At 41.8% G+C, this 13,805-nt stretch overlaps 1 protein-coding gene across 1 annotated transcript in view; it reads right to left on the reverse strand.

The window, feature by feature from the left end:
* LOC135221742 (2-hydroxyacyl-CoA lyase 2-like) overlaps window positions 1-13,805 on the reverse strand; it is a 264,184-nt gene that overhangs the window by 99,954 nt on the left and 150,425 nt on the right. The window contains 1 exon segment of the mRNA XM_064259551.1: window positions 8,144-8,244. Coding sequence (XP_064115621.1) covers window positions 8,144-8,244 — 101 coding nt within the window.

Consider the following 13,805-nt stretch of genomic DNA (forward strand, 5'->3'; position numbering starts at 1 on the left):
TGGAACACTACCACGAGACAAACACCAATTAGAACTTCCCTATCAGAATCCCCCTAAGAGAGAGCCGATACCAACGGGCGCATGCAGCCTCTACTACTACTACTAGAGGACGCCACGGACAGCAGCGCCCCTAGCGGTCTCCTTAATAAAACAAAAATACATCTTGTCCTGCAAGGGGGGGAAAACAAATCATAAAACAAAAAGGGATGGGTTTCATAGGGCGACACGAGCCAATCACCCAGAAATAGATTTTTTCCTTCGTCAAAATCCTTTTCTGGGCTCAGCTCGTGTCGGCCTATGAAAGAGTACCAGAGAAACAGACAAGATGGAAAAGGGAAAAATGAAAAACATATTAAAATGATGGATATAATAAGTAAATCAAATACAGCATACAAATTAAGTACTTAAACTAACTTATTACAGTAATCAATAACAGAATGTTAGTAAACTTAAAGTACTTAAATGGTAGTAACAAAAATCATAAATATGCATGTAAAATAAGGAAATGTTTGAATTTACTTAATTAGAACATATAAGTACAATTATATACATACATGTGTCCTACCCTAGCATAAAAATAAGGGTAGGTACACTCAATTCCATCATTAATACAATTAATACAATTAATTCAAATATATACAAACACATTGTGACTGAAGTTATCACAAATCCAATTGGAGAATTTATACAAACATATTGTGGTGGCCATCCTAGCATAAAAATAAGGGTAGGACCACTGAAGTACATATCAGTACAAGGGTGGTTGTCCCTAGCAAAAAAATAAGGGACAAACCACTACAACACACAACGGCTAAGGCTATGATGATGAGTAGCCTGGTGATAGGTGAGGCATGTTGGTTGAAGTAGGTAGAAAGGAGACCTGGATTAATACTACAACTACTAAGCAGTATCAGGGGAAACTATGTTTCCCGCTGCTACTGCTGAAAACTTTAAAGATTCCAAGGACTTTAAATAATGTCGTTTAAAGACTGTCGGGGATTTCCATCCAGTATACTTTCTAAGATCCTCAAAGTTCATATGTTGGAAATAATTAATAGAGGTGGCTACTCCCCTGATATCATGTGCTTTTGGGAATGACTCAGGGTTGGCTTGTTTAATGAAGTAAAGGATTTGCTGTCTAATACCTTTAACTGACAAAGTACCACCTTTTTCTCTCATGAAGAGAGCACCCGAGGATCTAGAAGAAGTACGAGATAGAAAGGCTCTAAGAGTTGATACTGGGCAGAGAGAAGGATCCTGTGGAAGTGGGATAACCTTCCAAGGAGCCCACCTTGCAAGAGGATCTTCATTTTTGGCTAAAAAGCTACGATCCGGAGCAAGTAGAACTTCTCCTGATGGGAGGAAATTCCACATGACCCGCATCCCTGGATAGAGCCGACAGTTCTGAAATTCTCGCTCCGAGGCTAGGCTTAATAAGAATAATGTCTTCCTCAGGAGCATTATGAATGTACAAGATGAGTTGTCAGTATCTGAAGCTAGTTTGAGAACATCATTTAAGACCATGAAACTGTAGTAGGCCTCGAGAAGGTCTAAGTCTAGCACAGGCTTTAGGGATAGATGTGAAATAAGATTCAGTCAAATCTATCTGAAAACCTACTTTAAAGATTTTCTTCAAAGCCGACTTATGAGTGGTAATCGTGCTAGCTGCTAAACCTTTTTCAAATAAAGATCTGAAAAAGGATATAGCCAAATTAACTGTCATGGTTGGTAGTGTTCGATTCTCTCAAGAAAGATGCTAATTTCTTAACAGCTGAGTCATATTGTCTAATGGTTGACTCCCTTTTATCTGATTCTAGGAAGAGAATATTCTGTGGATCAATGTCAGCATCTTTATTAGCCGCAAACTTCATGAAGTCCATAAAGTTAGGGTCTGGAGAGTTCCTGAGGAAGCGAACACAGTCCTCATTTGTACTGATTGTGATTAGTTTGGGGTTGGGGATCCGTTGAGGTCGGAGACCCAATTCCAAAAAGAAGCGGATACCAGTTGCTCTTGGGCAGTTCGGTGCAATCAGAGCTACTATCCCTTTGAAAGACCTTAGTTTGTCTAGGACTTTCAAGAGAAGATTCACTGGAGGAAAAACATAAATTCTCCTCCATTGATTCCAACCCAACGACAGGGCGTCCGTGGCATAAGCCAGAGGGTCCAGGTTGGGGGCCACATAGCAAGGGAGCTTGTGGTTTGCTTGTGAGGCGAAGAGGTCCACTTGGAGACCTGGGACTCTCCGGCTTACCCACTGGAATGACCCGACGTCCAGAGACCACTCTGATTCCAGAGGGACTGACCGGGACAGGGGGCGTCTGCTATCACATTTCTTACTCCTGCCAGATGAGTGGCAGACAGATGCCATTTGTGTTTGCTTGCTAATGCAAAGATGGCTATCATGACATGGTTCACATGCTTGGATTTGACCCTCCTCTGTTGATGCAATGAACTACCACTGCACTGTCCAAAAACTAGCCTTAGATGAGACTTTTTTCTGGGGGAAGCAGTCTCTTCAGAGTAAGAAAAAATACTGCCATTGCTTCCAACACATTTATGTGAAGCTGGCGAAATTGAACTGACCAAGTCCCCTGAACCTGTTTGAACTGAGAGTATCCCCCCCACCCGGACAGGGATGCGTCCGTGTGAATGGTTAACATTGGGAGGGATATTGAAGGGGTACTTTCTTGGCTAAGTTCTTTACTTTTGACCAAGGCCGTAGTTGGTTGCGGAGGATCTGTGGGATTACTGACAACTTGTCTCGATATTTGGAGTTTGCTTTGACCGCCAAATTCGATTTATATCTTTCAGCCTTGCTTTCAGAAGGATATCTGTTCACCGAAGCAAACTGAAGAGACCCTAGGATTCTCTCCTGGTTTCTTCTTGACGTTTGTTTGCACTTGAGAAATTGCCTGACAGATTTTGCTATTTCCTTCCGTTTGGCTACTGGAATTGATAGATTGTGGGAGGACAAATCCCATTGGATTCCTAGCCACTGAAAACGAGATTCCGGAACAAGTCTGGATTTCGTTTTGTTTATCTGGAACCCCAGATGTTCCAGAAAGTGAACTACCTTTTTGGTAGCTTTGAGACATTCCTCGACTGTTGGTGCCCAGATTAACCAATCGTCGAGGTATGCCGCTACCATGATTCCCTGAGCTCTCAATTGTTGTACAACCACTTCTGCTATCTTTGTGAATACCCTGGGGGCTACATTCAGACCGAAGGGCATCACTTTGAATGAGAATGTCTTGGACTTCCTAGCCTGAATCCTAGGAATGGCGGAAGTGCCTGGCTATAGGGATATGATAGTATGCGTCTGTAAGATCGATGGAGCATGTGACGGCTCCACGCGGAAGTAAGGTCCTTACTTGCGAGAGGGTAAGCATCTTGAACTTGTCGCAGCGAATGAAAGAGTTTAGCTTTGACAAGTCTAAGATTACCCTTCTTTTTGTTGAGCCTTCTTTGGCACGCTGAATAAGCGACCTTGAAATTTTAAGATGTTTGACTCTCGCCAATAGCTCCTTTCTGAAGGAGTCTTCCGCGTAATCTATCAATTCCTTTGACGGTACCTGATGGAATGATTTGATTGGAGGAGGATCTTGGATCCAGCTCCAGCCTAATCCTTTGGACACTATGCTCTGTGCCCAATTGCTGAACCCCCACCTGTGGCGGAAGAGGAACAGCCTCCCTCCTACCTGGGGAGCCTCATTGCTGATGGGCGGGTTGGCCACCACGCCCTCCTCTGAACTGCTTACTCCTTGTGCCCCTTCCTGCGCCACGGTGACGAAAGTAACCTCTCGCCCTACCCCTCGGTTGAGAGTAGCCTTGAGCCTCATAAGCAGGGTTAAAGGCAGGCGAGATAGCATAGGAAGTCGAAGGTTATTGCGATTGCTGGGGCACCAGGAGGAAAGGCTGAGTTTGCTTAGATGTAGCAGGTTGTCCTTGTTGGGTGACTGGGACTGCCTGCACAAACTGCTGCTGATGCTGGAGTTTTTTATATGGCTGGATACCTCCTACCAGCCTTCTTTGGTTTCTTGCCAGCAGTGGGAACGGATTCCTGTTTCCTCTTGAGGAAATACCCCACCTAGCTCTAAGGCTCTGGTTGAGTCTAGCAGCTTCGTGGTGGACTTCGTTCACTGCTGACTCTGGGAAGAGATCCGCTCCCACATGCTGGCAGTCAAGAGTCTATTAGGCTCGTGCCTGATGGTGCACTCTTGAAGAACATGCTTCCGACAGTTTTTCCTGGCTTGGAAGAAGTCAAAAGCGTCTAACAGAACCTTCTGAAATTGCGATTTTGCTAGGATTTTGAATAGCGGTTCGTTCGCGTAAGATAGCGCAGCCATTTCCGTGACGATGAGGGAGTTAAGGGACCTGCCAAACCTAGTTCGCGCATCGAACTCTGCCTGGATTAGGGAGTCCGGCAGCCTAGGTAACTTCTCACCGAACTGGTCCATAGCGCAGTCCGGCTTGAGTTTACCCTGCGTGAAAGTAGCTGGCAGGTTTTCCCATAACTCTCCGAAGGCGGGAAAGAGTGGAGAAGTGGACTCCGACTCTCTCAACTGTGGAACGGGCTCATCCTTGAGGACTGCCTGAAGAGCCATTCTCCACCCAATTTCGTGGCGAACGGAAGAGAGACCTCCTCTTCCGTGGCGAAAATAGTGAAGGGGCTCTTATAGGCCTGGAGTTTAGTATTAGTACACTCCCAGTCCTCAAGGCAGTGAACCCATTCCCGTTGGGCGTGATCTCTACTGTAGAGGACTGACTCCTTCGAGATCTTGTCCTCCCTTGTAAGAGCCGTTGGCGTCAGCCTAGCATACCCGATGAAAGGCTGTGACAGACCCGGAGGATAGAACTCGAAGTCCTCAATCCTTCGAGTGCCAAACTCCGGGATCGAAATCATCCCGTCCTTAAAGGGGAAGCGTAGGGGCCGCTACTCTCCATGGATTCTCCATAGAGAAAGCTGGCAAGGAGTCGTAAGACGGGAGTTGGAGAATCCCACCTGCTAGAAGCAGGGGATACTGGGGGAGGAGCCGTGGGATAGCCCAACCATCCGATCCTCATTCTCTCTTACTCTATTCGAGAGTTCTGGACCGTCTGTCCAGTTTGAGACAGAGTGCTCGACAATTGTGCGAACATCTGCTCAAAACGTGTTCCCAAAGCTGAGATTTGGGAACCAATCATCACTCCTACCTGCTCCATCATTCCTGGTGAGACAGGAGAAGGAACGCAGGAGCTGGTGCTTGCCACCCCTGCCGGCATAGCCGGAGAGGGGGCAGCGGAGGCGGGAGAAGGCAACGACTCGGAGGTAGCGCGAGCTTTCTCCTTCGAAGCCTTGCCTCTGGAGCTCTTCGACTGGGAAGAGCTTGGCTTAGCCTTCACCGCGTCGGCGTAAGAAGTCGATGACTTCCTAGCGAAAGAAGACGAAGACGACTTCCTAGAAGTCGTCTTAGACAATGTCTTCGGTTCTCTCTTACCCTTCTCCTTAGGAGGTACAGAGAGAGCGGGAGTGCGGCTAGGGATCTCGGATCCCGGAAAGCCTTGGAAAGAGGCGGAAGAAGAAGGGACAGGAGAAGATCCAGGAGCGCCCAAGGAAAGACCTTGGGCGCCCGACAAACCTACCTCAACCAACAAATCCTCACTCACTACCGCCATCGGCTCGAGATTCAGGTCCAGGCCGGCGACGTCTGGAACTGACTCCTGGGCGGCTACGACCCCCAACGACTGCTGGAGTTCTTGCTGGATGGCGGCTATCACGGGGGCGGCGGACAAGGGGTCGACGTAGCCCGTCGACTTGCCCGCAGGGAAGATCTGGATGGCCAGCTTCCTATCCAATATGTAGGGCTGGCCCTTGGCGGCGTTCTTCCCAAAGCCGCCCACCCACGCTTTCAGGGTGGCGAGGGCGACTTCCCTCACACCGCTAGCCTGAAAGAAAGGCTGAATTAGCTACCAATTGCGGACAGGGTTAACAAACTTACGAACTAAAAGTGTTAGTAAGTTGATAAATAACCTCATAATGGTCTTACCCCACCAAACCAACGCTGATGATCGACCAAGGTCGTAGCATATAGTGCAGGCCTCGGATGCCCAGACGATAGACTCGTTGAACAAGGTGGCACATGGGGCGTGAGACCTGCACTCGTCATGTCCGCAGGGGTCGTGCAGCGTCGCATTACAAGCGAGGACCTGGCAGTTGGTAGCCTGTAAGTGAAAACGTACATGAGTACAAAGTAAACACTTACAGCCTAACATATGCTCCGCTGGTGCCGGAGCGATAAAGTTAGATAAAACCAGAGCCCTGCTAAAATACGTGTGGTAACCATGTTGGAAGAAAGGCTATGGCTCCGCCAGTGGCGGAGGCACAAGAATCAACCAACTAGGAGTGGTGGTAATGGAAACCACAACGGATAATGGCGGGGATGGTTGATTAACATAAATATTATAATACAAAATTCATTGTAAAATATCTTAAATTAGGGTATATATCCTTAACATAGTATAGTAACAACATAAAAACCAACTTCTCTCCACCCGTCTACTAGAAGAGTGCGTAGGTAAGGGTAAGCTCCCCTTCCGGTAGCGGGGGAGAGATATAAGGATATAGTAGGCAAGCAATCGACCATCCATAGCACCCACCCTGCCCGCTAGCGGAGCCAATACCCTATAAACCAAAGGGGCCCCGGCTGCGACGGAAGGCTCCTTTCATATCGTAAGGGAGGTGGCTGAGTAATGGGTAGGGGGGGGAAGGAGGTCCGGTGAACGCGGCGGGATGCGAGGAAAAAGGGGGAAGGGATGGCCTACTCCTCCCCAACCTCACCAACTACCCGTATGGAGACCCGGAGGTACCTCATAGTGGTCGCCCTATACCCCCTGCTGGCGGAACCCCCCGGCACCTCCGGAATGTGAGAGAAGGCTATGAGGTTGTTATGACAACCAAGGGGTCCCCCAGCTCCTCCCTACATCAGAGAGGGAGGGAAGGGGCAGGGTAAGGTGCTATGGAACACGTGACCACCAGTGGGGCCTAGGTCGCGATCAACACAACCGTGGTAGGGCCACAAAGTGAACCAAGCTGTACCAATACATGGAACCAAAAGCACTAGGTAGCTAACACCCTAAATAAATAATAATAAAATACATCGAAAGGTGGAAGAGACACTTTTAGTAAAAGAGAAAGAGCCCAGGAGGAGGCAAACTATTCCAAGAAACAGGAGCTACTCGGAGCCAGCGATAGCCGATGTAGAGCAAGAGCCGGGATGCTGGGCCAGAATAAAAATAATAATAGCCCTAAATACCAAGCTAAGAGAATGGTAAGAGGGCTAACTAGCTAAAAAACTCGATGTAAAACAATGAACGTGATAAAGTAAGCCCATAAGTATAAGAAGTCCCAGTATGGAAGACCGGGAATTCTTACGAGGCAGCATGGCCGCCACGAGACAACCGGGGAACCGTATATGACTATAAAAAGGAAAATACTGGTACCCGAAGATAAAAACTGTGATAAAATATTACTTATGAGTTACTTAACTTAGCCGTGGCAATTGCTGAGCGTTCCATCGTAGAATACGAGATAAATCCTGAGAAATATAGCACAAGTAAAATCTGCGTCTAGACGCTGGCGCTAAAATTTAAGGAAGTTCTAATTGGTGTTTGTCTCGTGGTAGTGTTCCACACTCGCTCCTATATCATACCGACACTTCTTTTAAGAGTGAGCGAGTCAGTCTTACTGACATTTTCTTAATTTTTGTTTTTTGTCTGGTAATTTTAGGATAATTTTACCTAGAAAGATGATATTAAGGATTACTTTCATAGGCCGACACGAGCTGAGCCCAGAAAAGACTTAAAGAAAAATCCAAGGAAATTTTTGAGAATATCTAAAGTCTTCAAAATTATTTTTAGATTATTACAGAAATTTATTGAATCTTCATAAATAAAACTTCTGAATATTTACTTATGTGGAGTAGCCCAAGACTGATAATAAAAATTTACCAATTACCAGATTTTAAATATTTACACAAGATTTTAAGGGCCACCCCCTTTGTACAAAGAGCTAATAGTAAACACTCACTTTATTCAACTCTTCTGAACTAATTATTACAGCTTACATAAGTTACCAATGTAAAGTGAGCAATCAATTATACTTACCTGTGTCACTAGTAGCAAATGGTATGCTCAATTTAAGAGGTTTAGTGTCTCTAGGCTCCCAAGCACCAGCAAATAAGTTACAGATATAGTTATCAAGGTACCTGAAAAAAATATATACGTATTCACTAATTCCATATAAATGTTGTCTTGAATTACAGTTGAATGCAATATTATAGAAGGTAAATCAAACAATGGGCAGGCTGAATACTTGAAAATAAAATAGACTGAAACTACATTGTATAAACTCAGATACATGCAATGCTATATGGACATAATCCTTCTATGGCACTTGAAGTATATCTGGAAGATTCTGACTATTTGAGAACATAGATTAAGAAAAATATTAAGACATCCAATGGCAGGAGAGTGAGAAATGATACGAGAGAAAATACAAACGTTGTATACATAATTTAGATAAGATTGCTATGAAAGGGAGAAGAAGATGACTTGAACATGTTCTCCACACAAACTAGAGGAGATTAGTACACAACAGTGTCAGCTGAGATCCAGTGGGTAGCATAAGAATTGAGAGTTTCAGACCAAGTTGACTAAGAACTATGATAAGAAGAGGGGAGATTTGTGGCAGACAAAGCATAAAAAAGATAAGAGTGGTTCAATTTCACAAAGGTCTTTTGTGTTACACAACACTGGAGGTGGTGATGATAACTACATAACAGCATAAGGTAATATAAATAGGTGGCTACCAAAAAATTAACAAATGGATAAATTCTGCTCAACAAAAATTACAGCTGCATTTATCACTCTATTTGAAAATACATGTCTTCACAAACTCATCTACTACAGACCTCTCATTCTTGATCTGAATGTCTAGACACATACTTACCATGTCTTGTAGACATAAGTAGATGAGCCTGCGTGTAAGCCTTGGACCAGTTGGATAGTAATGACTGTCAATCACATTATTTGTGTCTGTGGTCAATCACATTATTTGTGCCTGTGGTGTTGTATACAAATATAACAATGTCCCCAGCAATCCCTGTGGCCTATTATTCCCTTGAACCCAAGACCCTGAACAGGTGATATTTATTCCAAATACAGTGGAACCTCTACATACAAAAGTCCCTACATACGAAAAATTCAGGTTACGAAAGCAAAGACGAATATTTTTTTGCTTCTGTGTACGAAAATAATTCAGGTTGCGAAAGGGTAAAGTACGAGATTCGCCCAGGCCGCCGAGAACAATTTTAAAATTAATGCGCCGCCAACTCAGTGGACTCGCCACCATCCTCCCCCTCTCCCACTGGTTCCTGATGCTAGTCACCACCGTAAGATCCTGCTCTCAGACTGGTCAGCATCTGTCCCATCATGCCTCTATGTAAAGGCGTTCCTTGACCATTTTTTGTGGCAGCATTATCGTAAACACTGGAATCGTTCATTCACATATATTTCGCTTGTTAATGTAAATTTGGTTTAGTGATTTCGCTTTCGTTGTAGTGTAAGTTACTTTATCGTGTTGTGTGCAAACTTAATTACTTACATTATTACCATGGGTCCCAAGAATGTTACTGGCGTTCACGGAAAGAAGAGGATGCTTTCTATGGAGAACGAAGATGGAGATAATCAAGAAGTGTTAATGTTTTCTGCCATTTGTTGATGTGTTTTGTAATGTTTAGTGTTAATGTTTTCTGCCATTTTTAAATGTGTTTCGTAAAGTTAAGTGTTCATGTTTTCTGCCATTTGTCCTCCTCCTATGTCATCACTTTAGGACATCGCCTCAATCGAAAGGTAAGGTTCCACATTTTACTACATACGTACGTAAATGTACGTACAGTATTTCTTGTACCCTGTACACTAATACACTTTATTTACAGGTACAGTCATGGTTATGTTAAGTATTGAATGGTTCAAATTGTTGTATTTCATTGTTTATTGGTCAATTTAGCTTTATTATAAAATTTGCTGTGGTGTATCTGTAGGGCTTGGAACGAATTAGGCAATTTACATGTAAAATGTAGTTCTAGATAAAAAAAACAGATTACAAAGGCCGCTTTGGAACGGATTAATTGCGTATCCTGAGGCACTACTGTAGTACCTTTATGTTTGGTGGCAAAGAACTAGAAACTAAGTGCAAACTTATGTTTTTAGGGTGAAGTTCTGTGGTGACTTAAATTAGCATGCTGGGTATGGTTGCAGTACTATAGTCAAAACCCCCATATTCGCGTTCTCGAGATTCATGGACTTACCTATTCAAGGATTTTTCTTTGGACCATTTCTACCCATTATTCACAGGAAATTCACCTATTCACAGGTTTTTCCAACAATCAATATTCACTAATTAGTGTATCTTAATTTTATTTCCATGACTACATACATTTTTATGATACAAAAATTATTTACTAATTTTCAAATATTAATATTGATTTATACTGTACAGGTAGCTCCCGGTCTGGGAGCCTGACAGTAACCAAAATTCAAAAGTCTTCGGGCACCACAATCCATATCACAGTGCCTTAGAATGGTTAATGATGCCTCAGACAGTGTCATAGCCAGATATTTTGCCCTAATATGTAATATGTAACTCTAAGAAAAATGTAGAATTTTATTTGCCAAATCATTTACTATGGTCAGCATGGTAGTTCTAATAATTTTTAATGTCAAATTCAATGAACTTACAGGTAAATCTTGGCCTAGAATGAGAGAGGAAAAAAAGTCACCCTTTCAGAATACTACTGACGTTTCCTCCATCTCTTTATTTATCATATCTTCTAGTTAAATATGTTAAAAAAAGCAAAAGAGAACGATAAAAGTACTATCATTAGTAACATTATAATTGTTGCTTAAACACTACAGCCATAAACAACTGAATGAAAACAGTAGTTTTGCTACAACAATCAAACCGGAACTAATAACAACGTTTGCTTTTGCTTGCATTTCAGCCATTGTACAATAGTAAATAATTACCACAGTTTTGTTACAAATGACGTTTAGTAGAATAGGACATAAAATTTTTACATTATACATTTATTCGCTATGGAGAAACTATCGACACGGAAATAGAGTACTGCTAAATTTAAGCTGCATTTATAGCTGAAACTGAGAAAATGTTCACACTGCTAATGACTATAAATTATCATGCATCAGTAACATGGAAGAAACTCGACCGCAAATAATATTGGAGAAAAAGGGTTTTAATAAAAAATGCTGTGCATGAAAGAACAGATTCTACTGTTGTTTTCACACCGTTGAAAGATAAATACATAAAGCTCGTATTATGATGAAATAGGGTAAAAATAGCAAAAGGAATCTGTTAATGGAAAAAATAACAATCTAGTTCACAAGAAGATGTATCTAAGTCATATTTTGATTTTTAAAAACTTCATATACAAAACATACTTTGTATCATATAAATAGAGTTTCTAGAGGTTAATTTACACTAGATTGAAGCAATTAAATCACTGAATTGATTTAAATGCAGCAAAAAAAAATTGCCTCCATCAGATGATTTTTCCAAACCAAAACAAGATCGCAACGGTGCCATCTATAAAAAAAAAACCCTAGTTTCATAATAAGACATATTGAAGTCATATTTCGAAGTTAAAACACTTCATATAATGAAACATAACCTTTTCCCATATAAATAGTGCTAAATAAGCAAGAAAATCATTCTGAATAGAGTTAATGTGGCAAATAAACTTACCTCTATCAGCTGATTTTTCCAAACCAAACCATGAACTGTTTGTTTGTATTTTATAATATAATAGTAATGTAAGTAATGTATAAGAATACATACAGTATTATTGGATACAGCAAAGTAAAGGATAACTTTTTAAAAGAGCCAAAGGAATTATGTATATTCCTTATGTTTGTATTTTATGAGGTGGTCTCGGCACTTAGGCTAAGCCACCGATAACCAGACAATGGTGCTATAAACCATACGGAGGGTAAAACTGTTACGAATATGTTGAACAAGCGCTGTAACACCGATATGCCAGTAACCGGGGGATACTTGTTCTAGTAAGTTTAATAAGATTATATGCAATCAAATAAAAAAATAATAATTCTCTCTCTCTCTCTCTCTCTCTTACAGATTTTCAAATATTTATATTAGTGTAAACAGCAATAATATCACTTCACTAAGAAAATGCTATCGTGAATCAGTAAGATTTTAATTTATAAATTAAAAAATTATATAAGAATAAAAAAAATCGACTCTATCTTGCATCCTTTTTTTAGATACACTTACTAAAGCTGAGGTACAGAGCTGTCAAATATGTCAAGTAATGTGACAGGAAGGGGGGGGGGGGGCTGTGTTGCTAACTAATGGTCATGTAATTTCTCTCTCTTTCTCTCTCTCTTACTTACATTACCTGCAGTGTTATCTAAGTCAACCCCCAACCATACCCATTCTTACTGGTATCCACCTCTTCCGCTACCTTTGCCCTTCATAGGCATTCCAGGTGTTGCTTTCCTTTTTCCTATAGGGTCTTTGGACCTTTTGAAAAAGATTTCCTTGCTGTTGTTGTTGTCCCTTTGTGAGGAGTGGTCCCTTCTAACCACCTACCTGTTTTTGAGGACCCTTTGTGGGGAGTAGTCCTTCTAACCACCTACCTGTCTTTGAGGAAAAACTTTTGGGTAAATTAAGGCTTAACCCCTTTGCCACCGGCCTGCTGCATTGCTGGAAATGCTTGCATACCGCATGAGACCCCCTGTCGACCGCGAGTATCAATCATTACTTGCTCCCACTAAATTTTATGTTATTCATATTTTCCCTTTATATTCTTATATGAAAACATTGTGTGTACAAATATCAATGACTATTTTTTACCCCATTGTCAAAAAATTATAAAAAATATAGTAAGAATATCAGAAAAAATAGGAATATTTAGTGGAAAAAGTAATTGCAGAAGTAGGAACTGTTATAAAGTAGTAGAAATAGTAGTAAAGTAATAGAAATAAAGTAGCAGAAAAAGTAGTGAAATAGTAGTAGTGGTAATAGCAGTACTAGTTTTCTTACTGAAACAGTTATTCCTAGGTTTCATACAGAAACAGCGTATACATCAATGAATGTTTACGGCACTGGTAATAATAATAATAAAACAGTAATAATAGTAATAATAATAATAATGATAATAAAAGCAACAGCATCTCGTGACCAATACGTATATACATATGGGGCAGTTTATTCACCCCCATTATCATCAGCAAGCTATACAAAACACATCTCGTACCAGGCCTCCATAGAAGTCCTTTCACCTTACGATTTCCTGTTGAATGAAAGTACTACTCTGCCCGAGCATTCATCCATTCACACAATTAGTCAATTACATCACCACAGAAAAGGAAAAAAAATGCATCACGTAAGCAGGTGAAATCTGGTGTGTAAGCAGGAATCCCATTGCCACCCTCCGTGAATCAGGGGGGGCTGGGTCTGGGCGCAAGTCACAAGATGGATCAGTTATGAACCGCCAACCTTCGTCGACAAGAGGTTCAATGTCTTCCAAACACTCGTTGTCACTGTCAACCTCTAAGAAATTATCACTATAATCATCATCTGATAGATTTGGCAGGTACACAGACCCTGACTCTGAAACACTATCATCTGACATGATACTGAAAAAGAACATAAAATAACTGCAATCAAAAGGGAAAAAGGTTTAGAATTCAAATCTACATGGTTTACGGACAAAATCGTAATCATCCT

This window comes from Macrobrachium nipponense, chromosome 20, assembly GCF_015104395.2.
Source record: "Macrobrachium nipponense isolate FS-2020 chromosome 20, ASM1510439v2, whole genome shotgun sequence".
Taxonomy (NCBI): Eukaryota; Metazoa; Arthropoda; class Malacostraca; order Decapoda; family Palaemonidae; genus Macrobrachium; species Macrobrachium nipponense.